The 27805-nt window shown below is 45.5% G+C and overlaps 1 protein-coding gene across 1 annotated transcript; it reads left to right on the top strand.

The window, feature by feature from the left end:
* LOC115471649 (probable peptidyl-tRNA hydrolase 2) lies at nt 1–25312 on the top strand. The gene is made up of 7 exons (XM_030205399.1): nt 1–144; nt 4648–4770; nt 11700–11777; nt 12653–12724; nt 14192–14289; nt 24087–24201; nt 24298–25312. The coding sequence occupies exons 2-7, from the start codon at nt 4648–4650 to the stop codon at nt 24385–24387; spliced, it is 576 nt and encodes a 191-aa protein (XP_030061259.1). The 5' UTR covers nt 1–144; the 3' UTR covers nt 24388–25312.
* The last annotated feature ends 2493 nt before the right edge of the window (nt 25313–27805 follow it).

Here is a 27805-nt window from a genome sequence, read left to right as displayed (position 1 = left end):
CCGGCGTCTTGCTCCCTTCTTACGCAACTTCCTGTTTCCGGCAAGGGCGGGAGGTCTCCGAGGAAAAGAGTTGTTGGCGTTGCTTGTGTTATAAGGGACGGGACACCGGAGAAGGAAAGCTGCGGGATTTGTGGGTAACCTCAGGTATGAGTTTAAGGAGGTGGGAGGCAGAACAGTCCTGTAATGCGTGTGACTATTGTATCTTTGCATGAGTCATGCTAGGTCTTCCCCTTTCATCCAGGCACTGCTGCTACTTATATGCTCGTCTTTCTTTGTCCCTTCCTTCTTTTATATTTGGTATTGTACCCTCTACTCCACCATTTTTTTCACTCTGTTCTCTACAACCTTAATCATCTTTTTCTCCCTGTTTGATCCCGGGCCACTATTTATTTATTTATTTGTTGCATTTGTACCCCACCTATTTGCAGGCTCAATGTGGCTTACATAGTACCGTCAAAGGCGTTTGCCCAGTCGGTGGATAACAAATACAAAGTTGTATAGTGATCATATGAGGTATAAGTGGAGGGTTGGAATGGATGAAGATTGCGTGATGTCCTGTTCGATCATAGTCATGCTGTGTTGGTAGGTGAAGAGGGTTACGTGGGGTCGTTGGGGGTAGACCTTTTTGAAGAGGTTGGTTTTTAGTGATTTCCTGAAGTTCAAGTGGGCGTGGATTGTTTTCACAGCTTTTGGGAGCCCATTCCATAGTTGTGCGCTTATGTAGGAGAAGCCAGCTGCATAGGTTGTTTTGTATTTCAGTCCTTTGCAATTTGGGTAGTGTAGGTTTAGGTAGGATCTTGGCGATCTGACTTTGTTTCTTATTGGTAAGTCTATAAGGTGTGTCATGTATCCTGGGATACACAAAACTCAATCCAACCCCTCCCCCCCCCCCCAATTTCTCATCTTTGCCCCTCTTTCACGTAGCTCAGCCGTGTATGTAAGTCAGTTTCTTCAATATAACTCCTCGTTGCTCGAATTTCCATCCGTTCTTTCTCCTTTATAGCTGATCCCATTGTCTTTTTTCCCCTTGTCCTGTGGTGACTTAGCTTCAAGATTTTAAGGGTATATTGAACTGCATCATTGTCTTTTGCCACATGAGCCTGACAGCTTCAAACCACCATGGAGGGAAAATTGTCAACTTAGCACCGTTTTCTAGTCCCAAAACCTGCTGATGTCCCAGGCCCTGCTGATATCTTAAGGAGAGGACTGCTGTGGAGATGCGCATCCCTCCTGTATCAGCCCTATCCTGCTCCCTTCTATCCTGTTGGGAAAATAGGATGGGAAGTGGGATATAGGTGCACACACACATACAAACTAAAGAAGCTGTCAAGCACACCCAAGGCAGTTCTGTAAGGGGCACACAGTTTTAAGTGTCTATTCTATAAAGGAAAGTAGATGCCTATTTCCCTTTGTAGAATACTAACATAACCACATATGCATGTGCCTGCAGTTAGGTGTGAATCTAGCCATAGAAGTGGTGTAAATGCTCTTGCACAACAAATAGGGACTCATTTTCAAAGCACTTAGATACACAAAGTACCATGGTACTTTTGTGTTTATAAATGCTTTGAAAATGAGCCCCATAGTGTTTTGTAAGTTGTGTGTGTAAGTTCTGCCCAGACTTTGCCCATGTGTATGCCTACCTGTCAAATATGTGCATTATAAGGTAAGCACATCCTATATAATAAAACTCACCTCCAACGTTCTAATGCTTGGGACCGTGGCTCCCTCAGCAGGTGGTCTACTAGGCAGCATCGAACTCAATGACGTCAACAAACACAGCTGAAGGCAGGAACTGGCTGCTGGCACGTGCAAAAAAAAAGAAAAAAAAAGGCACCAGACCCACAGTAACAAAAAAAAAAAAAAGAAACCCAAAAGGGTGAAGAGAGAGCCTCCAGGCAACTCAGCAGGGGCTGAATCGCTGAATCGACCTCCAGTCCTGCACTAACCAAAAAAAAAAAAAAAAAAGTGAACACACAGGCTCCGGGCACCTCAGCAAGCAGCAGGAAGCTGAACAGCCCTCTGGACCCTCACTAACAAAAACAAAGGTGAAGACACAGCCTCCAGCGTATCAGCAGGGGTCCACTATAACGCAAGCTGCTTGAAGCCTAGCAGACGGACCAACTTTCCTAACAGCAGGTACACTTATGGGAGAGAAAGGGCAGGAAAAAAAAAGAGCACAATCACGAGATTAAAAAAAAAAAAGAAAAGGAACTGAAAAACCAGGGGGGGGGGGGGGGGGGGGGAAACTACCCTGCACCTCAGACAGAAGGAAGGGGTCATACACACACACACACAACACACAGTCTTTCACTCTTTGTGTGACACACACTCTCAAACACACACACTCTCTGTCTGACACACACACACACATGTTCTCTCTCACATGCAGGGAGGGGGGGAGGAAAAGAGAGGGGCCTGGAACTTCAAGGGGAGACAGACAAAAACACATGGAGAGGGGGGAGAGAACAGAATGAGAGGGAAAGGGGAGAGGACAAATGTTACACATGGATGGATGGAGGGCATGGACAAAAGAGCACAATCGCAGGATTAAAACAAGGAGAAGTTACTGAAAATACAAACACATGGGGGGGAGGGGACGACCCTGCAACACGGACAGAAGGAAGGGGTCATGCACACACACAAATACACACACACAGAGACAGACACACTCACACTCAGACTCACTGCTCGCCCCTGTGGTCCCAGAACTTCAAACACACAAGGTGGGGGTAACTGCACATCTGACAGAATGAGGGGGTCATGCAGACACATACTCTGGCACACTGTAGCTCTGTGTCACACACACACACACACTCTTTTCCACTCTCTGTGTCTCACTGTGACACACACTCAAACACACACACTTTACTAACAACTCTACAGATACCAAAAAAAACAAAAAAAAAACCCATTGCTAGCGCCCATTTCCTTACAAACAGAAACGGGCCTTTTTTACTAGTATTTAGATAATAGCGCTGTCACATTTTTGACATTTATGCACGTATATGCATGCATGTACATATATGCCTGTATTCTAATTATTTATGCATTTATTTCTCACATAATTGTTGGTGCCAGCTTTATAAAACTACCCCTATTTAGGTTATAGATATATTTTAGATGTATTGCTAACTGTTTGCTATTCTTACTTTAAACCTATATATATATGCTGCTGTGAAGTGCTTTTGAAGCAAAGGTCCAAACATGCTGAACGAAGAGTTGCTGAAAGAACTCTGAGAGAAAATGATTTAGAAGGTAGAGAATGGGTGAAGGCTATAAGAAAATGTCAGTGTGTTTTATTATCCCTTGAGGCTAGGGTTGCCAACTGGATCCAGATTCACCCAGAAGGGTTGATAAAGGCTAGGCTTTACCCCATTGCATGCAGGGACTTTGTAGTTCTGATCTCCCCATTGCGTTCCGTAAGAGAAGCAAGATTACAAAGACCATGCAAGCAGTGACGTAAAGCCTGGATTGTATCATCTCTGTAAGGTGCAGAACAGCTTCCCTATAGTGAAACATGATAGTGGCAGCGTTGTGTCTTGAGAATGCTTTGTAGCAACAGGGTCAGGGAAGCTTATAAAGATCAAGGTGTAGATGGTGCAAAACACAAGAGGATCCTGAAGGAAAACGGGAGATGATTCCCCCTTCAGTAGGACAACACAAATTCCAAGCACAACACAAATGGAACAATCAAGTGGCTCCATAAGAAAAAAAGCCTCAATGTCCAAGTGACCCAATCAGAGCACAACCTGAATCCCATGGAAAATGTATAGCGAGGTTTTGAAAACTCCACAAATAATTCTCAGCCTATTGTAGGGGTTCTTTTAGTAAGCTGTTCTAAAAAATGACCAGCGCTGCGATTAGCAGATGGGTTTCCCATGCGCTCCAGCTATTTTTAGCATGGCGGTAAAATGGCCTTTTGTTTCTAATGGCCATGCTAATTTCTCCATTATTGCCGGGAGCCCTTACCACCACCTTTTTAGGAGGCAGTAAGGGCTCCTGTGCCAATTGGGTAGTGTGTGGTAATTATATGTGCCCATGCTACCCAATTAGCACGGGTCGAGCTACTCCCTGCCCCCAGACATGCTTCCCATATCAAAAAAAAAAAAAAAAAATTTTAACGCGGGACTAGCGTGGATTAAACAAATAAGTACCTGTATATAATATGTAAGCCGCATTGAACCTGCTATGAATGGGAAAGCGCGGGGTACAAAAGTAATAAAAATAAACCCCAAACTACTACGGGATGCCTCAGCATAACCCGCAGTAGGCCTGCGTTAGGCCTACCACACCTTAGTAAATGGACAACTTAAACAGCTTCAACTATTTTGCCCAAGAAGAATGGCAAAATGTGCACCATCCTTCTGTGTAAAGTAGATATACACACTCATTGAGTCCAAGGGGTGTGATGATTTATGCAGTCAAAAGTTATTTTTAATTACTTTCTGAGTGTCTCTAACTGTTCTTTCACATTAAAAGTGTAGTGTTGTATATAGATCAGTGAGACACTTATTTTGGTGCATTTTGAATTGTAAATTTTAGGTAGCAGAATGTGGGAAATGTAAAGGGTGTGAAGATTTTTGAAGAGTAACCTTAGCTCCCTCAGAGTTGTTTATTAATATAATTCTTGTTTATGTATACTAGATGTCTAGCATGGAGTCATGTGAACAGAAGTCATCTGATGGAGCACCAAGGAGCCTGGATGTAAATCCAGAGTATATGCAGCAGCTGAAAGACCTAGATATCCCTGAAGAAGAAGCAAAAAAGGTAAATCTAAGGGTCTTAGGAAATCAAAGATGCAAAGCCCAAAAGTTCTTTCAAATTCTGTCCCTCTTGCCATATTAATTTTTAGTTTGATTTTTAAAAGATGCTGGATGCTATTCTACTTTTACCTAAACAGATTTTAGTTTAAAATGGATAACAATGCAATACAAAAATTACAAGTTGAAAAACTGGTAAATTTACAATAAATCATTGTATAAATCAAAAACCAAAAAAGTACAAAAAAACAATTTATTCCCCCTCCCTTGAGCTCAAAGATGCTTATAGAGCCTTAGTCGCTTAGGCCCAAAATTCTAAATTCTTCCTCCCAAATCAAAATTAAATTTCAGGTCCAGCAGTCCTCCAAACCCCACTTTTATCTGGCCAAAGATTTAAAAACAGTAGCAGGGCTGATTACCCCCACCAAACCCCAACCCCACTCCTGTCAGCCCAAAGACAAGAGGCGTATTTTAAAAGCAGTTAGGGGGTATTTTACTAAAGCTTAGCTCGAGTTATCTGCAGCAGGGCCCATGGGAATAAAATGGGCCCTGCTGCAGATAACTTGAGCTAAGCTTTACTAAAACACTCCCTTAGACTTATAAAGTTTTATAGCAACCTTTGGAGCTTTGTAAGTCTAAGTGCTTTGAAAATGAGCCCCAAAAATGTACTACATTTGAGAGTACCCTGGTTCTCCTTCTCAGAAGCCTATCCTGAAAGAATTCCACAATACAGAAGGACACGGGTCCTTTTACTAAGATGTGCTAACAGATTTAGCTCACTAAATGATGAGGCGTTCATAGGAATATAATGGGCTTCTTAAGCATATGATAATCATTAGCTCACCTTAGTAAAAGGACCCCCCCCCCCAACCAGGCTTTAACAGTCCTCCTAAATTAGCATCTGTCATTACAACAAAGCTAACATCAGAGAAGCAATACATACTAAGCTGGGAGAATGGTTGGAGGACCCTCGGCCAGTGACAGTTTCTTTTTCCTTTGTTTTAGTGACAGATGTGAGGAAGCCACTGCTTGCCCTGGGATTGATAGCATGGAATGATGCTACTCTTTGGGATTCCGGAATGTTGCCAATATTTGGGTTTCTGCCAGTTACTTGTGACCTGGATTGGCCACTGCTGGAAACAGGATTCTATAGATGGACATTGGTCTGACCCAGTATGGCTATTCTTATGCTCTGCTACAGTGTTTCTTTGGCAATTTAGGGGGGGATTTGAATTCTGTTGTCACAGGCTGGTCCCTCTAAGCTCTCTTGGTCAGGAACCTTTTCCGTATTTGAAAACATGACATTGATGTACCAGTTTATGTAGTTTACTTACAGACTTAAATGTAGCTGTATAGGTTTATTATGTTTTGTTTTTTAATTTTAACAGCTGTTAGCCTTACGAGCGTGCAGTCCCCTTGAGAACTTTGGTGTTCTCATGTTTCTAGCCACACTAGATTTTAATGCGTGCCATAAGGATTCTGTCAATTTTGGGGTGTTCGATCTACATTTGTTTCTCATGCGTATGTTCTAGTTCTGTGTGAAACTCAGTGGTTCAGATTTATTGCCAAACTGCAGTACATTTTTTTTTTCAATGTGGTAGTATGTAGTGGATCTCTTTAGAATAAAGCCATCCCCTGGTTTTGTGTGTACAGTTCATGTAACAACTCATGCGTCACAAAGTGCAGTAGTAGTTTGTAGTTTGATGTGATCCATCTGACAGCAATAGTATTCTCTCTCAGTGCAAAAGTGATTACATAATGTAAACTTTTGCTGCAAATTTATATTCACATCATAATACTGGAATAGTGCTTAAAAGTAAATGGCATGTTTTTAATAATTTTTATTTCTACATAGCTTTTCTAATTTTGGCACAAGGTCTTGATGACATTTTTCCAAAGTGTGATAGCACCCTGTCCCAAAGAGCTTCTGTATAGCTAACATTATTCAAGATACACTAATTTTTTTTTTATTTTATTTATTAGGATTTATTTACTGCCTTTTTGAAGGAATTCACTCACAGCGGTGTATGGCAAGAATAAGTCAAACATAGGCAACAGACAATTACAGCAGTAAAAATATTCAAATAACAATACCAGGTACCATAGTATTGCTATATTACAATGCCAATACAATAAAACATTTTAATAGACAGCATAGGGTGTAAACAAAGATGGAACATAGATAAGATAGAGTAATAGGAGTAAGAAAATAAGGGACTAGTTAAAGAGAGTTGCAGACAAGGTCAGAAAGGTGCTTGAACATTATCTTGGCTAGGGTAGGAGAGGAGTAGATAAACATGTCCTTCTATACTATGTGCAACCGGTGTCATTTACTTCTTCCGTTAAAGGCTTGGTTGAAGAGCCAAGCTTTCACCTGCTTCCTCAAGTAGAGAGAGTCTTGTATTAAGTGAATACTTTCAGGGAGTGCATTCCAGAGTGTGGGGGCTACTCTGGAGAAGGCTCGCTTGTGGGTTTCACGTCGTGTGATGTCCTTTGGAGAGGGTGTTGTTAGGGAAACTCCTTGGGAGGCCATAGTTACCTTGAAGGTATGTAGAGGGAGATCCTGTTCATCAAGTTCTCAGGGCCATTTCCTTTAAGGGCCTTGAAGGTTAAACATAGAATTTTAAATTTGGCCCTGTTTTGTACTGTTAGCCAGTGACGTTTATGCAAAAATGGTGTGATGTGCTCACATCACTTACAACCTTCTATTAGTCTTGCTGCAGCATTTTGAATCAATTAGAGCTGATACAGACCCTTTGTAGTTAGACCAGTGTAGAGTGCATTACAGTAATCCAGTCTTGATGTTATGGCATGCACAACTGAGACAAGGCTTGCCTTCTCAATGTAAGGAGACAGGTAGCATAGTTGTTGCAAGTGATAGAAGCGGCTCTTGAAGGTTGCTTAGATTTGGAGGATTAGAGTAAGTGTTGAATTGAGCTGTATTCCAAGGCTCCTGACGTGATTTGAGGGGGAGTTCATATTTCTCAAAAGAGATTTTGATGTCAGGTATGTCTCTGTTTTACTTGGGTTCAGGCAAAGTTTGTTGTTTTTAGCCCGTAGTTAGAAGGTAGTCAGGGCTGTGGGTAAGTCTGGTTCGGTTCAATGGCTATGAGTAGCTGCACATCATCCGCATAGATGTAGAACCGAGTGTCCATTGACCAAATTTGCTTGGCTAGTGGCTTGAGGTATCTATTGAATAGAATAGATAACAGTTTTGATCCTTGTGGTACCCCACAGGATGATGGTGATGAGGTACTGCCTAACACTATGCCTGTCTGATAGATAGGAATCTGAACCAGGCAAGTACTGTTCCACTGATACCTGTTTCTGCCAGTCATGCTAGCATAATATTGTGATCCACAGGGTCGAAAGCTGCTGAGAAATCTAGCAGTACTAACACCGAGGCAAATCCTGTCTTGGTTTCTGTAAAAGGAGTTCATGATTTTTGTATCGCCTTCAATGAGACCCTTACTTGCCTGCTGCACTATCTTTGATGGGCGGGGGTCGAGGGAACAGGTAGTTGGTCAAAGGTCTCTTAGGATTTTGTCAAGGCCCTCCTCTATTATTGTAATTTGCTTTATTTGTTACTGTTTGAGGACTAGGGTTATACAAGGGTAAAGGAAAAGCGCAATGCATTTGATATCCTGCCTTTCTGTAGTACAATATTATATATGGGTACTTTCCAGGCCCTAGTGGGGCTCACAACCTAAATTTTTGTACCTAGACAATGAAGGGATAAGTGACTGATCCAGGGTCAGAAGAAGCTGCAGCGGGAATTGAACCCAGTTCCCCTGGTGCTCAGCCCACTGCATTAGGCAGCTCGTGTAGTGGCTGTAATGATTCTGTTGAATTTATGCAAGAAATAGTTAAAATTGTTCTTGTTTGTGAGCTTTTGAGATCACAAATGTCCAATCTTCTGATGGTGTCACAACTTAGAAAGACCATAGAAACTCTGATGCGCCTTCAGTGCACGTGGTTCAGCTGTACACTTTGTCATCAGAAACCATTTAGAGAATTTGTGATTAGGCCTTTATCATTTGCTCCTATTAGGTTGTGGAATTCAGTACCCATGGACCATTATTTATCTACTATAATAAAACGCACCCTCAACGTTCTGAGGACACTGACGTCACTGCAGGCACTCACAACCCGGTTCGTAACTTCATGGTGGTGAAGCTAAAACACTCACCATGTCTTCATGCCCCGCCCCGCCCTCGCGTCACACGTGATGACGTCGAGGGCGGAACAAGAAAACAAGGCAAATGAACGTATTCCTCCCCTTCCAAGAAATCCCATCCGCCGCCGACATGCCCATCACCCTGGCCCCTTTCGCCCCATCGTCCCGCCCCTTTCAAGGTACCGCCCCGCACCCGGTAACACACTCTTCCCCTCATCACCTCCCCTCACGCCACTATCCCTGGTGGTCTAGCGGTACCTGTTCGCTCGGGCAGGAACGAACGAACCCCCGCTTTCCTGCCCGGAGCGCTGCTGCTAGCTGCCCGGCTGCATCGTGTCTGAGTCCGGCTCTCGGCGATTCAAAATGGCCGCCGAGAGTTGAAGCTGCCTCGTGAGACTTCAACTCTCGGCGGCCATTTTGAAATGCCGATAGCCAGAATCCCACACAATGCAGCAAGGCAGCTAGCAGCACCGCTACGGGCAGGAAAGAGGAGCTCTTTCTTTCCTGCCCCGACCGAACAGGTACCTCTAGACCACCACGGAGACTAGCGTAAGGGGAGGGGAAGGGACTCCTGTACCCGCTAGCGCCCCTTTCATCAGAGGCAGAAACGGGCCTTTTTTTACTAGTCATTCCATAAAGCTGTTAACTTCTGTTGCTTTTGTCTTGAAATTTGGAGCGCTATTGATTAAATTGATCCTCATTTTAACAAATAATTTAGGAGCCCTTTGCTGGGTTTTATCACGCACTAACCATTAGCACGGACCTGCATTAATGCTTAATATGTATTAAAACCATGGGAATGGGCAGTGCAGAGGATGACAGGTGTGTGCACTAGGTGTCACGACTGTCGCTGGTATGACTGCATTTACCACCACCTGAAAAGTTGGTGCTAAGTGCAGCTATGCTATTTGAAGTGTGACCCCCCCCCCCCCCCCCCAACATCACATATCCTGTCCCGTTCCAATCTCTCTCCTAGTGTGCAACCTCTTTACCTTAGCCTGCTCAGGATCCAAAAGTGCCAATGCCCCCTAGCATACTGGTACCACTTTGGTTCTCAGCATAGACCCAGGCAGGAGCAGAAGGGGATTGTTCTGGCCCCCAGTGGCAGTCCTTGGGTAGGACCCGAGGGGGGTATCAAATAGAGGTAGGGGTCTGTGATGTTGAGGATCAGAAAGCTGAGGGATATGTGGAGGAGGGAGGGGGGTGTACGTACTTCTGCAGTAGCAGCAATGTGTTTATCTTTTGGATTGGGCTAGTACTGCTCTATGTGCAGCCCCAGATGGCACGGAGTACCCTGCACTTTCTGGCACTGCATGTAATGTGGGGCCAATGCAGTAGATGCTGGACACGCCCCCTTTATTTACCACAAGGACTTTTCACCTAGCACGTACTAGGGTTTGTACCTAACACATTGTAAGCCCCAAAACTTACCAGACTTTAGTGAAAGGGTCCCTTTTTAGTTTTGCCATTTCACGGTCTTGTTTTGTTGAACTTTACAATAATGTATATTTATATATATTTTATTTTTGTTACATTTGTACCCCGCGCTTTCCCACTCATGGCAGGCTCAATGCGGCTTACATATTGTATACAGGTACTTATTTGTACCTGGGGCAATGGAGGGTTAAGTGACTTGCCCAGTATAATATTATATACATATTAAGGCTGCATTTTGATTAACATTTTAAGCATGCGATTTAAAAAAAAAAGAAGGGGGGGTGCAGGGAAAACTTCAAACAACGATTTGTGAGTGCATCTGTCTTCCCTTGTTCCCCCCCCCTCCCCCCCCCCCCCCACACACACACAATATGCTGCCTGTCTGCATACTTGATCTTGCTCACAGATCAGGCATGCAGCACACAGTCTTGGGGGGGGGGGGGGGGGGGAAAGACATATGCAGTCACTCACAGCCTGTGTGACTGCATCTCTTCCCCCCTGTCTCCACCCCCTCCCCAGACTGCCTGCATGCCAGATGTGACTTTTAGATCAAGCATGCAGGCAGGGAGGTTGCGGGAACCCTGATCTCGTGGAGGGAAAGGAGGGTGACCCTGATCTTGTGGAGGGAAGGGAGGGGGACCTGGACCTCATGGTGAGGGGGGGGGGGGGGCTGGAGGGACTTACTGGTTGTGTCCGAGCAGGCAGGAGCAGCAGCATCATCCAGCAAGCGGGTATGTGGTTAGCAGCAGTGATCAGAGGGGAAGCCTCGTGAGCAGCACGTTCTGATACTTGGGATGCTCCTCATTGGCTCCCTGGGCAAAGAGCCATTCAGGAGAACCCAAACTGCAATGCTGACTCCAAGTGGAGAAGAAGGGAAGTAGAATATATTGGCGGCTGCTGGGAAGGTAAGGTACTGTGTATATTAATTAACCGCGATTATTTTAATTGAGCTTTATAAATATTACATTACTTGTGACATTAATTATGATTAACGTGCAGCCATAATACCTATCATTTCTTTGTTTTGCACTGTTCTCATATTGTAATTTTTTTGAGCTAACTTGTCTTATGCTATTATTTTTAGTAGTAGCTGCTGCTCTGTGCTGAGCCCTTTTTAAGGAATCAGTAGGATTATGTGTTATATGTTGGGCCAGAGCCTATGGAGATCCAGTGATTGCTTTTCAGCATGCAGGTTACTTGCAATTTATTTAAAGTTCTGGCCTATACTTTGTGACATGCTTTTAACTAGAAATCCAGATTTGCTTACATATGCCCTGCTTAGTAAATAAAGAGTCCCAAAGGATAATCTTATTTTTGTCCAGGCACTGATTCTAACTGGAAACGTATCTGCAGAAGAGGCAGCCATTTTCTACTTTGACAGCTTGGAAAATTTAAACCAGGTAAGATCCCCCTCCTTATCCCTTCTCCCTGTGATTTTTCTTTCATTATCAATCTGAATATTCAGCTGTATCTTAAGAGATAGATATCTATTTTTTAAATTTCTTAGTAATCCAGGCCTTGACAAATTTTCTTCAGATCTAGGTACCAGCTCCAAGCTTTTAAGCCAGCATCTGAGAGCTATCTCAATCACCCCCCCCCCCCCCCGCCCCTACTTGGGGGTGGAAGTGTTTCACTCTCCAAGATCTGATGGCAGTTTATTTTGTGCAGCATTCGGTGGCACTGGCGGACCTACACATCAAGTGCCCCAATGTCCCTTCCCACCTGCACCTTGTTAAATTAGCCATTGCTTTACCCACAATCTCTGTCATTTGCTCTATCCCTCACTGTGTCTCCACCAGCCTCTTTTTCTTCATCACCATATCTTCACCCAGTCTCTCCCCTCTCGCAAACCCATACCCACTATTCGGTGCATAGCAGTCTCTCTCTAATTCAGTGGTGTTCTTTAGGTCTTGTTCTACTGCTCCCTCCTCATCCTCTGTGGAAATAGTGACCGTTCCCCCCCCCCCCCCCCCAGCACATTTCTACTGATACGTGCTTTCGTCCTTCCTGCGCCATAGGGGCTGCTGATTAAACATCTCCGCTTTTGTCTTCAGTTGATGTAGCCTGAAGATGCTTCAGTTTCAGGGGGGTTGAATATGCTTTTCTTGAGCCGGGTGTAATTAATTCTTTTAAAAGCTATTACTTCTGTATGGCAGGGAGGTGCTGGTTTTGGTCTAGTGAAAGAGGGGCTCATCTGTACTGTTAGTAGCCCAGAAGGACTTTGCACTTTCAGGGAATGGACAGGTTCTCTCAGTGTTCCTTTGATTTGTTGCAGGAAGAAGAGGAACGGTCTTATTATAAAATGGTGTTTGTAGTGAATATGGATCTCTCAATGGGAGTTGGCAAGGTAAAGGTGATTAAAATGTAAATTCAATTGTATTGAAAGTTTATGTTCAAAATCCATGATATTGGAACACAACATTAAGAGCTTGTGATATCTTTAATAATTGCATTTCTAAGCAGCCTTTCCCAATTTTAACTGAAAGGGCTTTAACAACTTTTTTTTTAGTATAACAAATTAAGTTATTTGAAAAAGGGAACTAAGTGAGATATAAAGTGACTTGTGCAAGTTTACAAGAAACATCACCTTTATAAAATGGACCCTTAATTAGTAAAGTGTGTTACTATATAAACACAGTTTAATATGACATCATATTTGTACATTGCTTGCTATACAAGGTATTACTATCTAAAAGGCCATAAAATTATTCATGTAATAACCACATAAGAATCCTATATTAAGAGTACTCGTATAACAGAAAAGAGACTTCAAAATGTATTAGAGGGAACTGAACTGCATTTTCTTTGGAGAGGCCTGAGTTACTACTCCATTACTTGAAGGGAGCACTATCTCTGCAGGAAATTGCATCTTTTCCTTCCTCTCAATATATTCCAGTGGTTCCCAAATCTGATCCTGGAGGCATCCTAGCCTGTCAGGTTTTCAGAATACTCACAATGAATATTCACAAGAGAGATATGCATGTACTGCCTTCACAGCATGCAGATCTCTCTCATCAATATTCATTGTGGATATCCTGAAATCCTGATTGGCTGGGGTACCTCCAGGGCCAGGTTTGGGAACCATTGATTATATTTCATGTTCAAATTCTTTAACTTATTTGTTAATTTATTTTCACTATAAAGCACAGGAATACATCTTGGAAGAGAAAGTGTGATTGAATTCAAACCAAATATAATCCCTAAAAATTGCATAAAGAAAAGGGAAACTCATTCAAATCCCACATTAATGTCTTCTAAAATGGGGGAAGAAAAAGTTAATCATGACAATTGAAAAGGAAATTAAGGCCATCATAATGACCAACATATCCTAACAAAACGGCTTTATCCTATCTGTGCTGAAAGAAAGGTCTGTAGGAGAGTAGAGGCTGCAAGAGGAATTTTATCACTAAGGAAAAGGCATAACTAGAAGGGTTCAGACTTTGAATACTTATACATCACAACACATTTTCATGGGTATTTTAAGAAAAAGCTTGTCCCAGTTTGCAATGCTGTAGGACACAGAAGCAAGAACTGCTCCTCCTTCTTTTGAGTAGCTCTGGCCACATCCGGACAAATATGAATTTTTTAAACCACAGAACTCAGTCTTTATCTGTGAAAAAAGCCTCGGTATCAAATCTGTCTTGGTGTCAAAAGCCAAGGATACAATCAAAGTAGCAGGAACAGCTTGTAACTTCAGAGATGTCCATGTCCAGTCATAATGGATCTCTGGTTAACAATGCATTTTGAACATATAATAGCTAATAGGAAAGGGTAAAATATATGACTGAATTATCAATAAATTGTGGTGTTCCAGATAGCAGCTCAGGTGGGACATGCAGCTGTTGGGCTATACCAGCAAATGCACATGGAACCCAAGCACAGAGAAACGGTGTGCAGATGGGATGAACATGGGTAAGATTTCTCAAGAATATTAAAATATGTATTGCTTGCCTTTTCTTTGGTGGCAAAATAGTGTTAACACATTTTCACCTATAGTTTGATGTTCATGTAATATAATGTGGTAGGACCCTAAACCTGTGTACAACTGAACTATGCTGTGAACAGCTATTTTTGGGGTCCTTTTACAAAGGCACACTGAAAAATGACCTGCAGTAGTGTTGACACGGTTTTTGGGCACATGCAGAATCATTTTTCAGTGCACCTGTAAAAAAGGCCTTTTAAATTTTGTTTAGCTGAAAATGAACATGCGGCAAAATGAAAATTGCCGCGCGTCCATTTTGGGTCTGAGACCTTATTGGCAGCCATTGACCTAGCGGTAAAGTCTTATGCGGTAACCGGGCAGTAATGACCTATGTACGACAGAAAATAAAAATATTGGATGTGCGCCAAAAATGAATTTTACCGCAAGAGACATGCAGTAGCCATGTGGTAACTCCATTTTGGCATGTGTTGGGTGCATGTAGACGCTTACGTGTTTTAGTGAAAGGGCCCCTTTGTGCATGTGACAACATATGGATGGTTCAGTACACTTTTGTCATGAGCAGTTGTTAAAAACACCAGCAGTGATGTTATATAGTAGTACAAGCTATTTGTATGTCCACTGTGAGCTTATTTATATTAGCATGGGCAAGAAGCCTCCTGCACCCCAAGCCTTTTATCTTCATATTTTTGCTTGTTTCTTGAAATTATTTCCCAAGTCTTAATTATAAAAATATATACACAAACTAATGTCAGATTCTCACATAATCAATATCAGCATCACCCAATTTCTCAACCACATGTTCAGTTACTTCTCTGAAGACAATGGGATTTGTCAAATCAGTGGAGTAGCGCATCTTTATTATAGTTGCACGGGGACAGAAATTTCACCCATCCCCAATGGAATCCAACCTAGACCTACCCATACCTGCTAAGATCTATTCCATCCCCTCAAGTAATCTCGTAGTAAGTTTAAAACGAATTGTAGAAAATACCTTCACTCAGTGTAATTAAACTCTGGAATTCATTGCCAGAGAATGTGGTAAAAGCAGTTAGCACTGCAGGGCTTAAAAAAAGTTTGGATAGCTTCCTAAAAGAAAGTCCATAAGCCATTATTAAAATGGATTTCGGAAAATCCACTTGTTTCTAGGATAAGCAGCATAAAATGTATTGTACTGTTTTGAGATCTTGCCAGGTACTTGTGACCTGGATTGGCCACTGTTAGAAACAGGATACTGGGCTTGATGGACCATTGATCTGACCTAGTATGGCAATACTTATATACTTATGTCTTAACAAACCATAAGCTAAACATTAAATAAACCTGTCTTCCATATTAAAAAAAGTTTTTAAATACTTTCTGAATTGAACATAATGGATACAAGACTTCAAGGACACTAGAAGTTGGTTCCAGAGGTTAGCTAACTTACTGGATAGACAAAGTAAGATGTTTGTTTGATTTTAAATTCAATTTAAGTTGAAAAAGATTATAAGTATTATATCTAGAAGAAGGTCCTTGCAACAAGATACTACTAGTATTCACCATTCAACCAATGCGTGTTCCAAGCCTCAGTCTGGTGTTTCGTCTGCCGCTTTGGGTATTCCAAGCCTCATTCTGGCGCTCCAGCTGCCTCTCTCCATATGTTCCAAGCTTCATTCTGATGCTCAAGTTGCCCCTCTCAGTGCTTTCCAGATCTCATTGTGGAGTCACCAGAGATTGACTACACTGCCGTTTGAATCCCGTGGTTAATTTCTTCCATACCTGCACTTTTTGCAGGATTCCCACAATCCCCATTCCCATGCAGAGCCCCACACGTAGGGCCAAATTCTTTAGTTTAAAGCATTTTTATTGAGTATACTCCAAAATAGTACAACACTTAATCCAATTGCACATCATTTCCTATCATAGTGCTATCAACAATAGAATAACATAAACTGATTTCTCCGAGGACAAGCAGGCTGCTTGTTCTCACTGATGGGTGACGTCCACGGCAGCCCCTCCAATCGGAAACTTCACTAGCAAAGTCCTTTGCTAGCCCTCGCGCGCACCGCGCATGCGCGGCCGTCTTCCCGCCCGAAACCGGCTCGAGCCGGCCAGTCTTCTTTTGTCCGCACTCGGTACGGTCGTGTTTTCGCCGTGTCGAGCCCCGGAAAGTCGACCTCGCGCGTCCAATTTGTTTTGAGCGTGTTTTTTTCCTTCGGGAAAGCTTTACCTTAGTCGGGAAGTGCTCCGGAAACCCCTCGCCGGGTTTCGTGTAAATCCTCCCCGTACTTCCAGCTTTTTTGCCCCGGTAAGTTTTCTTTCGTCGTCGGGGAAGGCCTCTTTTCGGCCTCGGTCGAGATTTTTTCTCCCTCTAAATTTGGTGCTTCAAATTTCGCCATTTCGGCTTTTGATTTCGCCGGCGTGATTTTTCCGCCCATGACATCGAAGCCTTCCAGCGGCTTCAAGAAGTGCACCCAGTGCGCCCGGGTTATCTCGCTCACTGATCGACACTCGTCGTGTCTTCAGTGTCTGGGGGCCGAGCACCGCCCTCAGAACTGCAGTCTGTGTTCCCTGCTTCAAAGGCGGACTCAGGTAGCGAGACTAGCCCAGTGGAACGTGTTGTTCTCGGGCTCTTCGTCGGCATCGGCACCGGGATCTTCGAGTGCATCGACGTCGTCAGCGTCCAGACCATCTTCCTCGGCCGCCCCTGCATCGAGTGCATCGAGGCATCGGCGCCGAGACATCGGATAGCTGCATCGACGTCGGTGGTACCAGGACCTCGTCTGCTGATGTCGTCGGACGGTGGTGCATCGGGTGGAGTGCAGGTGAGGGCTGTCCATTCCCCTGCTGGTGGCGGTGAGCCCTCGGGTGGGTCTCCTCCTACCCTGAGGGCTCCTGCGGTACAGCCCCCCCGAGATCGACCTTCTTCAGTCTCGGCCCCGAGGAAGCGACGGATGGATTCGACGTCCTCCTCGTCGGTGCCGGGGAGCTCCGGTGACATGCTTCGGAAGAAATCGAAGAAGCATCGACACCGGTCTCCTCCCCGTGTCGGCACCGAGAGCTCTGGGTCGCCGAGGGAGTCGGCACCCAGCAGGCATCGGCACCGAGAGGACCGCTCACCCTCTGTTCAGGAGGTGTCGATGCGCTCCGCTCTGGACAGCCCGGAACAGCCTCCACGCCCGGAACAGGTACTGACGTCGACGCCTGCATCGACCTCTCAGCCTTTCTCTGCAGCCACTCTAAACGAGAGCCTCCGGGCCGTTCTCCCAGAGATTCTGGGAGAGCTGTTGCGCCCTACCCCTCCGGTACCGGCGGTGCTTGCGCCACCGGTACCGTCGAGCGTGGCGCCGGCTGGCCCATCGCCCAGGTTGAGGTCCCCGACGTCGGTACCGCGTGCGGTGCCGACCGAGGCCACCTCCCAGGAAGGCTCCCCGACTACGTCGGCGGAGGGAGCTTCGCCGATGCGGGCGAGGGAGTCTACCTCTCGACGCCCCCATCGTGGACGGGGTTCCACGGAGTCGAGCAGGGCGAGGTTGCAGACACAGGTCCGTGAGCTTGTGTCTGACACCGAGGGTGAGGCCTCGTGGGAGGAAGAGGAAGATCCCAGATATTTCTCTGACGAGGAGTCTGCGGGTCTTCCGTCTGATCCCACTCCCTCTCCTGAGAGACAGCTTTCTCCTCCCGAAAGTCTGTCTTTTGCCTCCTTTGTCCGGGAGATGTCTACGGCCATCCCCTTCCCGGTGGTTGTGGAGGACGAGCCCAGGGCTGAAATGTTTGAGCTCCTGGACTATCCTTCTCCACCTAAGGAAGCGTCCACTGTTCCCTTGCACCATGTCCTGAAGAAGACATTGCTTGCGAACTGGACCAAGCCATTAACTAATCCCCACATTCCCAAGAAGATCGAGTCCCAGTACCGGATCCATGGGGACCCAGAGCTGATGCGCACTCAGTTGCCTCATGACTCTGGAGTTGTGGATTTGGCCCTAAAGAAGGCTAAGAGTTCTAGGGAACATGCTTCGGCGCCCCCGGGCAAGGACGCTAGAACCTTAGACTCCTTTGGGAGGAAGGCCTACCATTCCTCTATGCTCGTGTCCAAGATCCAGTCTTACCAGCTCTACACGAGCATACACATGCGGAACAATGTGCGACAGTTGGCGGGCTTGGTTGATGCTCTTCCCCCTGAGCAAGCCAAGCCTTTTCAGGAGGTGGTCAGGCAGCTGAAGGCGTGCAGAAAATTCCTGGCCAGAGGAGTTTATGACACTTTTGATGTTGCGTCCAGGGCCGCTGCTCAAGGTGTGGTGATGCGCAGGCTCTCATGGCTGCGTGCCGCCGACCTGGAGAATAGAATCCAGCAGCGGATTGCGGACTCGCCTTGCCGTGCGGATAACATTTTTGGCGAAAAAGTCGAACAGGTGGTAGAGTCTCTCCACCAGCGGGACACCGCATTCGACAAGTTCGCCCGCCGGCAGCCTTCAGCTTCTACCTCTACAGGTAGACGATTTTTCGGGGGAAGGAAGACTGTTCCCTATACTTCTGGCAAGCGTAGGTACAATCCTCCTTCCCGACAGCCTGCGGCCCAGGCTAAGCCCCAGCGCGCTCGCTCTCGTCAGCAGCGTGCGAATCAGCAAGGCCCCGCGGCTCCCCAGCAAAAGCAAGGGGCGAGCTTTTGACTGGCTCCAGCAGAGCATAGCCGACATCCAAGTGTCAGTGCCGGGCGACCTGCCTGTCGGAGGGAGGTTGAAAGCTTTTCACCAAAGGTGGCCTCTCATAACCTCCGATCAGTGGGTTCTCCAAATAGTCCGGCAAGGATACACCCTCAATTTGGCCTCACAACCTCCAAATTGTCCACCGGGAGCTCAGTCCTACAGCTTCCAGCACAAGCAGGTACTTGCAGAGGAACTCTCCGCCCTTCTCAGCGCCAATGCGGTCGAGCCCGTGCCATCCGGGCAAGAAGGGCTGGGATTCTATTCCAGGTACTTCCTTGTGGAAAAGAAAACAGGGGGGATGCGTCCCATCCTAGACCTAAGGGCCCTGAACAAATATCTCGTAAAAGAAAAGTTCAGGATGCTTTCCCTGGGCACCCTTCTCCCCATGATTCAGCAAAACGATTGGCTATGCTCTCTGGACTTGAAGGATGCCTACACACACATCCCGATACTGCCAGCTCACAGACAGTATCTGCGATTTCAGCTGGGCACACGCCACTTCCAGTACTGTGTGCTACCCTTTGGGCTCGCCTCTGCGCCCAGGGTGTTCACAAAGTGCCTAGCTGTGGTAGCAGCGGCGCTTCGCAGGCTGGGGGTGCACGTGTTCCCATATCTCGACGATTGGCTGGTGAAGAACACATCCGAGGCAGGAGCCCTGCAGTCCATGCAGATGACTATTCGCCTCCTGGAGCTACTGGGGTTTGTGATAAATTACCCAAAGTCCCATCTTCTCCCAGTGCAGAAACTCGAATTCATCGGAGCCCTGCTGGATTCTCGGACGGCTCGCGCCTATCTCCCAGAGGCGAGGGCCAACAACTTGTTGTCCCTCGTCTCGCGGGTGCGAGCGTCCCAGCAGATCACAGCTCGGCAGATGTTGAGATTGCTGGGCCACATGGCCTCCACAGTTCATGTGACTCCCATGGCCCGCCTTCACATGAGATCTGCTCAATGGACCCTAGCCTCCCAGTGGTATCAGGCCGCTGGGGGTCTAGAGGACGTGATCCACCTGTCCACGAGTTTTCTCGAATCCCTGTATTGGTGGACGATTTGCTCCAATTTGACTCTGGGACGTCCCTTCCAAATTCCTCAGCCACAAAAAGTGCTGACCACGGATGCGTCTCTCCTGGGATGGGGAGCTCATGTCGATGGGCTTCACACCCAAGGAAGGTGGTCCCTCCAAGAAAGCGATCTACAGATCAACCTTCTGGAGTTGCGAGCGATCTGGAACGCTCTGAAGGCTTTCAGAGATCGGCTGTCCCACCAAATTATCCAAATTCAGACAGACAATCAGGTTGCCATGTACTATGTCAACAAGCAGGGGGGCACCGGATCTCGCCCCCTGTGTCAGGAAGCCGTCAGCATGTGGCTCTGGGCTCGCCGTCAAGGCATGGTGCTCCAAGCCACATATCTGGCAGGCGTAAACAACAGTCTGGCCGACAGGTTGAGCAGGATTATGCTACCTCACGAGTGGTCGCTCAATTCCCGTGTAGTGCGACAGATCTTCCAGGCGTGGGGCACCCCCCTGGTGGATCTCTTCGCATCTCAAGTGAACCACAAGGTCCCTCAGTTCTGTTCCAGGCTTCAGGCCCACGGCAGACTGGCGTCGGATGCCTTCCTCCTGGATTGGGGGGAGGGCCTCCTGTATGCTTATCCTCCCATCCCTCTGGTGGGGAAGACTTTGTTGAAACTCAAGCAAGACCGAGGCACCATGATTCTGATTGCTCCTTTTTGGCCGCGTCAGATCTGGTTCCCCCTTCTTCTGGAGTTATCCTCCGAAGAACCGTGGAGATTGGAGTGTTTTCCGACCCTCATCACGCAGGACGAAGGGGCTCTTCTGCATCCCAACCTCCAGTCCCTGGCTCTCACGGCCTGGATGTTGAGGGCGTAGACTTTGCCTCTTTGGGTCTGCCAGAGGGTGTCTCCCGCATCTTGCTTGCTTCCAGGAAAGACTCCACCAAGAGAAGTTACTTCTTTCATTGGAGGAGGTTTGCCGTCTGGTGTAACAGCAAGGCCCTAGATCCTCGCTCTTGTCCTACACAGACCCTGCTTGAATACCTTCTGCACTTGTCTGAGTCTGGTCTGAAGACCAACTCCGTAAGAGTTCACCTTAGTGCAATCAGTGCATACCATTACCAAGTGGAAGGTAAGCCGATCTCAGGACAGCCTTTAGTTGTTCGCTTCATGAGAGGTTTGCTTTTGTCAAAGCCCCCTGTCAAGCCTCCTACAGTGTCATGGGATCTCAATGTCGTTCTCACCCAGCTGATGAAACCTCCTTTTGAGCCACTGGATTCATGCCATCCGAAGTACTTGACCTGGAAGGTCATTTTCTTGGTGGCAGTTACTTCGGCTCGTAGAGTCAGTGAGCTTCAGGCCCTGGTAGCCCAGGCCCCTTACACTAAATTTCATCACAACAGAGTAGTCCTCCGCACTCACCCAGTTCCTGCCAAAGGTCGTGTCGGAGTTCCATCTGAACCAGTCAATTGTCTTGCCAACATTCTTTCCCCGTCCTCATTCCTGCCCTGCTGAACGTCAGCTGCACACATTGGACTGCAAGAGAGCATTGGCCTTCTACCTGGAGCGGACACAGCCCCACAGACAGTCCGCCCAATTGTTTGTTTCTTTTGATCCCAATAGGAGGGGAGTGGCTGTAGGGAAACGCACCATATCCAATTGGCTAGCAGATTGCATTTCCTTCACTTACGCCCAGGCGGGGCTGGCTCTTGAGGGTCATGTCACGGCTCATAATGTTAGAGCCATGGCTGCGTCGGTAGCCCACTTGAAGTCAGCCTCCATTGAAGAAATTTGCAAAGCTGCGACGTGGGCTTCTGTCCACACATTCACATCCCATTACTGCCTGCAGCAGGATACCCGACGCGACAGTCGGTTCGGGCAGTCAGTTCTTCAGAACCTGTTTGGGCTTTAGGATCCAACTCCACCCCCCGAGGGCCCTGTTTGTTCTGTTCCAGGCTACACTCTCAGTTAGTTGGTAAATTTTTTAGGTCAATCTCAGTTATGTCCTCGCCGTTGCGAGGCCCAATTGACCATGGTTGTTGTTTTGAGTGAGCCTGGGGGCTAGGGATACCCCATCAGTGAGAACAAGCAGCCTGCTTGTCCTCGGAGAAAGCGAATGCTACATACCTGTAGAAGGTATTCTCCGAGGACAGCAGGCTGATTGTTCTCACAAACCCGCCCGCCTCCCCTTTGGAGTTGTGTCTTCCCTTGAAGTGTATTGTCTTGCTACATACTGGACTGGCCGGCTCGAGCCGGTTTCGGGCGGGAAGACGGCCGCGCATGCGCGGTACGCGCGGGCTAGCAAAGGACTTTGCTAGTGAAGTTTCTGATTGGAGGGGCTGCCGTGGACGTCACCCATCAGTGAGAACAATCAGCCTGCTGTCCTCGGAGAATACCTTCTACAGGTATGTAGCATTCGCTTTATCAACGATCCTCTTCCCCCCCCCCCCCCCCTCCCCTTGACATACATTCTGATGGTTCAAAGGTTTTATCATCAAGCATACCTTAGTCTCAATCTTATAGGCCAAATCTTATGTTTCTCCCTTCCCCCCCCCCCAGCCCCCCTCTTGTTGCATGGTTCCTCCTTATCTCGACCTATCTTCTCCATTTCCCCATGGCAGCCCATTAAGCACTTGACTTCTTGCTTTCGGTGAAATCATATTTATGTACTGTCCCCACACCGTCAAAAACCGTGCTTGTCGTTTTGGTGTCACTCTAGCCCCTCTCGCTTCCCATAACATCAATTGATGCATCTTATTTCGCCAGTACCAGTAAGAAGGGGGGGTGTCCAATATCCAGTGATTCATAATACATTTTTTCCCTACTATACAGGATTTGCTCAGGAACACTCTTTCTCCCTGTGTCCCTACTCCCCATTGTTCAGGCACACTCAGCAGCATTCTTTCAAACGTAATTAGAACTTGGCATCCTGTAACCTCCCTTACAAATTGGCCTATTCTCCCCCAAAATGCCTTTATGGTCGCACATTGCCATATACAATGTGTTAAATTTGCACCGCCCTGTCCACATTTTAGGCACCTATCCGTTTCTGCCACCCGTGCATGAAATGCCCTTCTAGGAGAGAGGTATGCCCTATGGATTATTCTATAGTGGCACTCTTGTAACTCTGCACTATGTATCACCTTCTGCATGCCCCTCAATGATTGTTGTAAATGGTGTTCAGAGATATTCCTATGAATTTCAGTTCCCCACTTCATCGCCACCTCAGGGCCAAATTCTTTAAATGGCACTGAAAATTCGGGCCTTAACACTGTTCTATAAAGGGTACTTTTGGGATGAGCACTGAATTCGGCACTGAACTTTGGGCACAAGGACTTATACTAGTTGAAACCTGGTGTAAATCCTGACATGCAAATTGGGTGTGGATGCCCACTATTCTGTAACGCTCATATCTTGTGAATGCCTCTCCCATGGCAATGCCCCCCTTTGAGTTGCAAATGATCCAATTTAGGTGCCCGTTGTTACAGAATAGCGCGTAGCCAGATCGGTGCTCAAATCATTAGTGCCAATTAAGTACTTGTTAGCGCCAATAATTAAATCACTGGAGCCCATTATTTTGGGCACCGTATCCTCTGTGGAATCTGGGGGATAATCCACATATTACTTTATCAGATGGTTTCTGAATACAGCAGATCACGTGTAACATTATTGGACCGGACTTGTAGCTTGAAATAAGCTTTCTAGCTCACAGGCAATAGAATGGGTAGGTCCAGGGACTGGCTGTACCAGGTTTTTGCCACATACAGCATCAGGAACCAGGTGGATTTTTTTTTGAGGGGGGGGGGGGGTTGCAGGAACAGAACCTGGATCCCTTAGCCTTCCAAACTGAGGTTGATTTAAAGTTATCAATTTGTACTACATCTAGGTCCAGTTCCTAAACAGCAAATATGAGATGGAGAGAGGACAGAAATGGAAGGAAATAGATTTGCATCCTTGAGATCAGAATGGCCATCCAGTTTGACAGATTCCTTAGCCTGGTATCTTGATTAGACTGGTTTCCAACTTACAGAAATGAAGTTTTGCTAACTGCCCATTTGTTTGATTTGAAGGGCAAAGAAGGTCGTGCTTCAGGGATCCAATGCTATGCATTTAATGGAACTACAGGCCTTGGCTCTAAGCTTAGGATTACCGTCATACATGGTGCAAGATGCAGGGAGAACTCAGGTAACAATGGTCTGAAAGCTTCTTTGTGAATGGGGTGGAAGGGTCTTATTATCATTTTGTTTCTATTATGTCTTCATGTTTTCCATTTTATATCAGATTGCACCTGGATCACACACAGTCCTGTCTATCATGGGTGAAGAAGAACTGGTAAATAAAGTAACAGGTAAACTGAAGCTGCTAAACTGAGAGGAGAGATATCTCCTAAGCTGTGGAGATCACCGAGGATAGTGGACAATCTATGTATGCGGCACTCCTGCTCCCTTTCATCCCAACAAAAATGCTTTACCATGCAGCAAGCTACAGCACTCTGGGATGGCTGGAGAGCATTTTATGGAACTGAAGCAGCATTTGCTTATGCACACTGATGTTGTGAACATTCATGTTTACTACCACTGCAGTTACACTATTGTTTTCTGACTGTAGGTAGTAAAAGGCGTGTAAGAAGAGGGTTGTAAGTAGCTGGCAGACCTGATCACTACCAGGGATTAAGTAGATAAGACCAACATTATATTAGCAGATTGAATGAAAGGCCAAAACTGTGTATCTACAACTGGAGAACAGCCATTTAAAACAGTGAAAGAAGAGGCCAGGTTCTGCCAGCCACTTAAAGGGTTTTTGTTTTTTTTTGTTTGCTTTTTAGGGAGCGTAAGGGAAAAAAATCAAGTCTAGGATCAGATCTGAATGTGTATTAGGGAAAATAATGGACAAAGTTTCAAGAAGCTACGTTATGTCTGTGGAATGAAACTAAGTTTACTGGCAGACTTGGGCTTCAGGTAGACAGAAAAATGAATATTCCATGTGATCCTAGACTATAGATCTCAGTTGTTACAAGCTACCAACCCCTGCTACACCGTGTCAGTCTGTAACTTGTGCCATAAACCTGTGTGATCCAAAGTGTGATGTAACAAAGCATATGTAGTGGACCTGCACTGATGTATAGGTTAGTCTTACGTGTGTGTTCTTATTTGTAAATGTAATTTTATATCAAAACCAGAGTGAATGTTTCCGAAAGCAGTTGCTACAACAATGTATAGATAGAAGTCCCACAAGGCAGTTAAAATTAACTGAATTGTATTAGGGATAAGTTTTATAAAAGGCAAATTGGGAGAAGTACTACTAGTCATGCTTTACTACCTGCTTTTCAAATAAGTGAATTTATACCTAAATGCCTATTTCTGACACCGGAATTGGAGTTCGCCATCATGGTACTATGTAAGCCACATTGAGCCTGCAAATAGGTGGGAAAATGTGGGATACATATGCAACAAATACTACTACTTCCGTATTTTCTATTAATAGCTAAATATTTTTTTAATTCTTACTTTCTCTCTCTCCCTCCCTGCTCCTGATCCTTATAGAATGCATTAAGAATATTGCTTTTGGTTTAAATATTTCAGATAGGAGCTGTACCATAGCTCATCACACTATAAAGAAATCCATTCCCATCAGGTTTTAAGGAGACAGTGCTTGAACCAGGTAGTTAGAGCTGAATTTAAGGAAATAAGTTTCCCTTATCAAAAATATTTAAACATTTGTCATGCTATTTTAAGACCAATGCCCTGAACTGGAACAAAGACAATGCTGAGAATACCATATTTTCATTCATATAATGTGCATAAGTATATAATGCACTGAACTTGCTGAGCCATGTAAAACAAAACAAATCCTCAAATGTGCCCATGCATATTACTGCACGAGTGGAAAAACAAATTTACGCACACCGTTAACCAAAGGGTCCACTGTGTGGTGCACAGCTGATTCCTGCTCCTCTTCAATGTTTAAAGTGCTTGCTACCAAAACAATCAATTCCTGCAAATCTTCTTTATAAAAGACCCTGGCCACGGAGGAATACTCCTCCAGCAGCAGATTATCGGCTGCAGCAAAGGAATCTTCTCCCCTCTCATAGTCCTCTGAATCCAGCACCAAATTATCCCCCTCACCTAGGAACTCTAAATCCATGTCTGCCTCTAGTTTGTGGTCCAGGAAACCCAAGGTGTCTTAAGAGCCAGAAACAGGAGCCTGTACTTGCTCGACCGGCAAGGAGGACTGAAGAGAAGACCGACGCAGTAAATAAGCATTATGCATTGCCAACAAAACAATTGGCTCCAGAATCTCCTGTTCTAATGTGATACAAACCTTACAGACGCCACCCTGGCGCTGATATACCCCGCAGCTTCCGCGACATGGCTGCTAAGCTAACCGCTTCAACTAAACAGGGAACCAGCCACTCAACGAAGCAAGGAGAGCAAGACAAAAACAAGAAAAAAAGGCGGTTTAGCGCTGGGTCAGTGGTTTTTTCTTTTAATTATTTTTAAACCACTGCAGTGCTCTTTGAAAATAAACTGTTCCTGTTTGTTGGTTTTTTTTTTTTTTTTTAAACTTATGTGGCTGGCCCCTGTGGTCCTACAACACAGTTCCATGGAAGGGATGTAGACCAGCCTTTAAACTGAAGTAATTACAAATGGTGCCAGAACAAAAGGCTGGGGCTGAATACAGAAAGGAGATGAGTCTCGGCCTCGGCAGCAGTTATTCCCCAGCGGGCGGAATAATAGAGAGAAATACAGAGAGAGATTAAAATATACAAGAAATAATGCAAAGGAAATGAGACTGAAGGGTTTGACCGTCTTTCATCTACTGGAGACTGAAAATACTGAGACATGATAGGGCTGAGCTGGGCTTTTATTAGCTTTCTCAAGAATCTGTGTTCTCAATCTCCACCTGCTGGAAGGTGTGCACAACCCATCAGTTCAGCTGGCCCAGTCTGGAGGGATACTAAGGAATACCATATTTTCATTCATATAATGCGCACATGTATATAAAGCACAGAACTTGCTGAGCCATGTTAAAAAACAAAACCATATATACTCAAATGTGCCCACAAGTATTACTGAATATGAGTGAAAATCTAGTACCAGTTCCACCAGAGCTCTCCCACAGCGCATCTAGGGCCAGCAATGCTGCGAGTGTATTTCTCCCCTCCCCTTAGTCCTCTTCTGTCCAAAAGGAAATTTATAAAGTCATGGGGAGATATCTTAACCCTTCTCTTTCTCTCCCATCCACACAGCCATCCTTACTTTGGTGCTTTCTCCAACACAGTTCTTCACGATCTGTAAACTGCCTGATCTGCTACAATTGCAAAAAAATTCTTCAAAGTCTCTTAAGAAAGCTTTCCAACTGGCACTACCTTAGTTTTGAAAATGGTCTGTAGATAGTATCTTACTTCACATTCAAATAGTGGCCATAACAACGTGGCAGTGATTTCTTTATGGTGGAGGAAAAAGCCTATGTATCCCCGGACCTGAGTTTATTTCATTCTGGTCTACGGGGTAGGATCTTCATTGGCTGAAAACCTCCTTGGTGATGTGAATTATAACTTTGAATTTTTTAAAATTTACTTTATATGTCTTTATCTTAAGGCAACAAGCACTTATCTTAACGTTCCAACGGGGTCCCGTTTCGCTGTATTCTGCTTTTTCAAGGAAACTGCTCTCACGCTGGTGCTGAAATCTGTAAATAGAGAACTACCACTGAAAACAGCCATCCTCTGATTAATTACAGATTCAACCGTTTGTTTGGTCACACAGGTGTTTCCCCTTTATCTATA

The sequence above is a fragment of the Microcaecilia unicolor genome, chromosome 6 (genome assembly GCF_901765095.1).
Source record: "Microcaecilia unicolor chromosome 6, aMicUni1.1, whole genome shotgun sequence".
NCBI lineage: Eukaryota > Metazoa > Chordata > Amphibia > Gymnophiona > Siphonopidae > Microcaecilia > Microcaecilia unicolor.
The sequence above is the reverse complement of the archived record's forward strand: the minus strand, read 5'-3'. Positions and strand labels throughout refer to the sequence as shown.

Coding starts and splice junctions, on each gene's coding strand:
- LOC115471649 (XM_030205399.1), top strand. CDS start 4,648: ATGTCTAGCATGGAGTCATGTGAACAGAAGTCATCTGATGGAGCACCA. Junction 12,725..14,191: donor TCTCAATGGGAGTTGGCAAG/GTAAAGGTGATT, acceptor GTGGTGTTCCAG/ATAGCAGCTCAGGTGGGACA. Junction 24,202..24,297: donor AAGATGCAGGGAGAACTCAG/GTAACAATGGTC, acceptor ATTTTATATCAG/ATTGCACCTGGATCACACAC.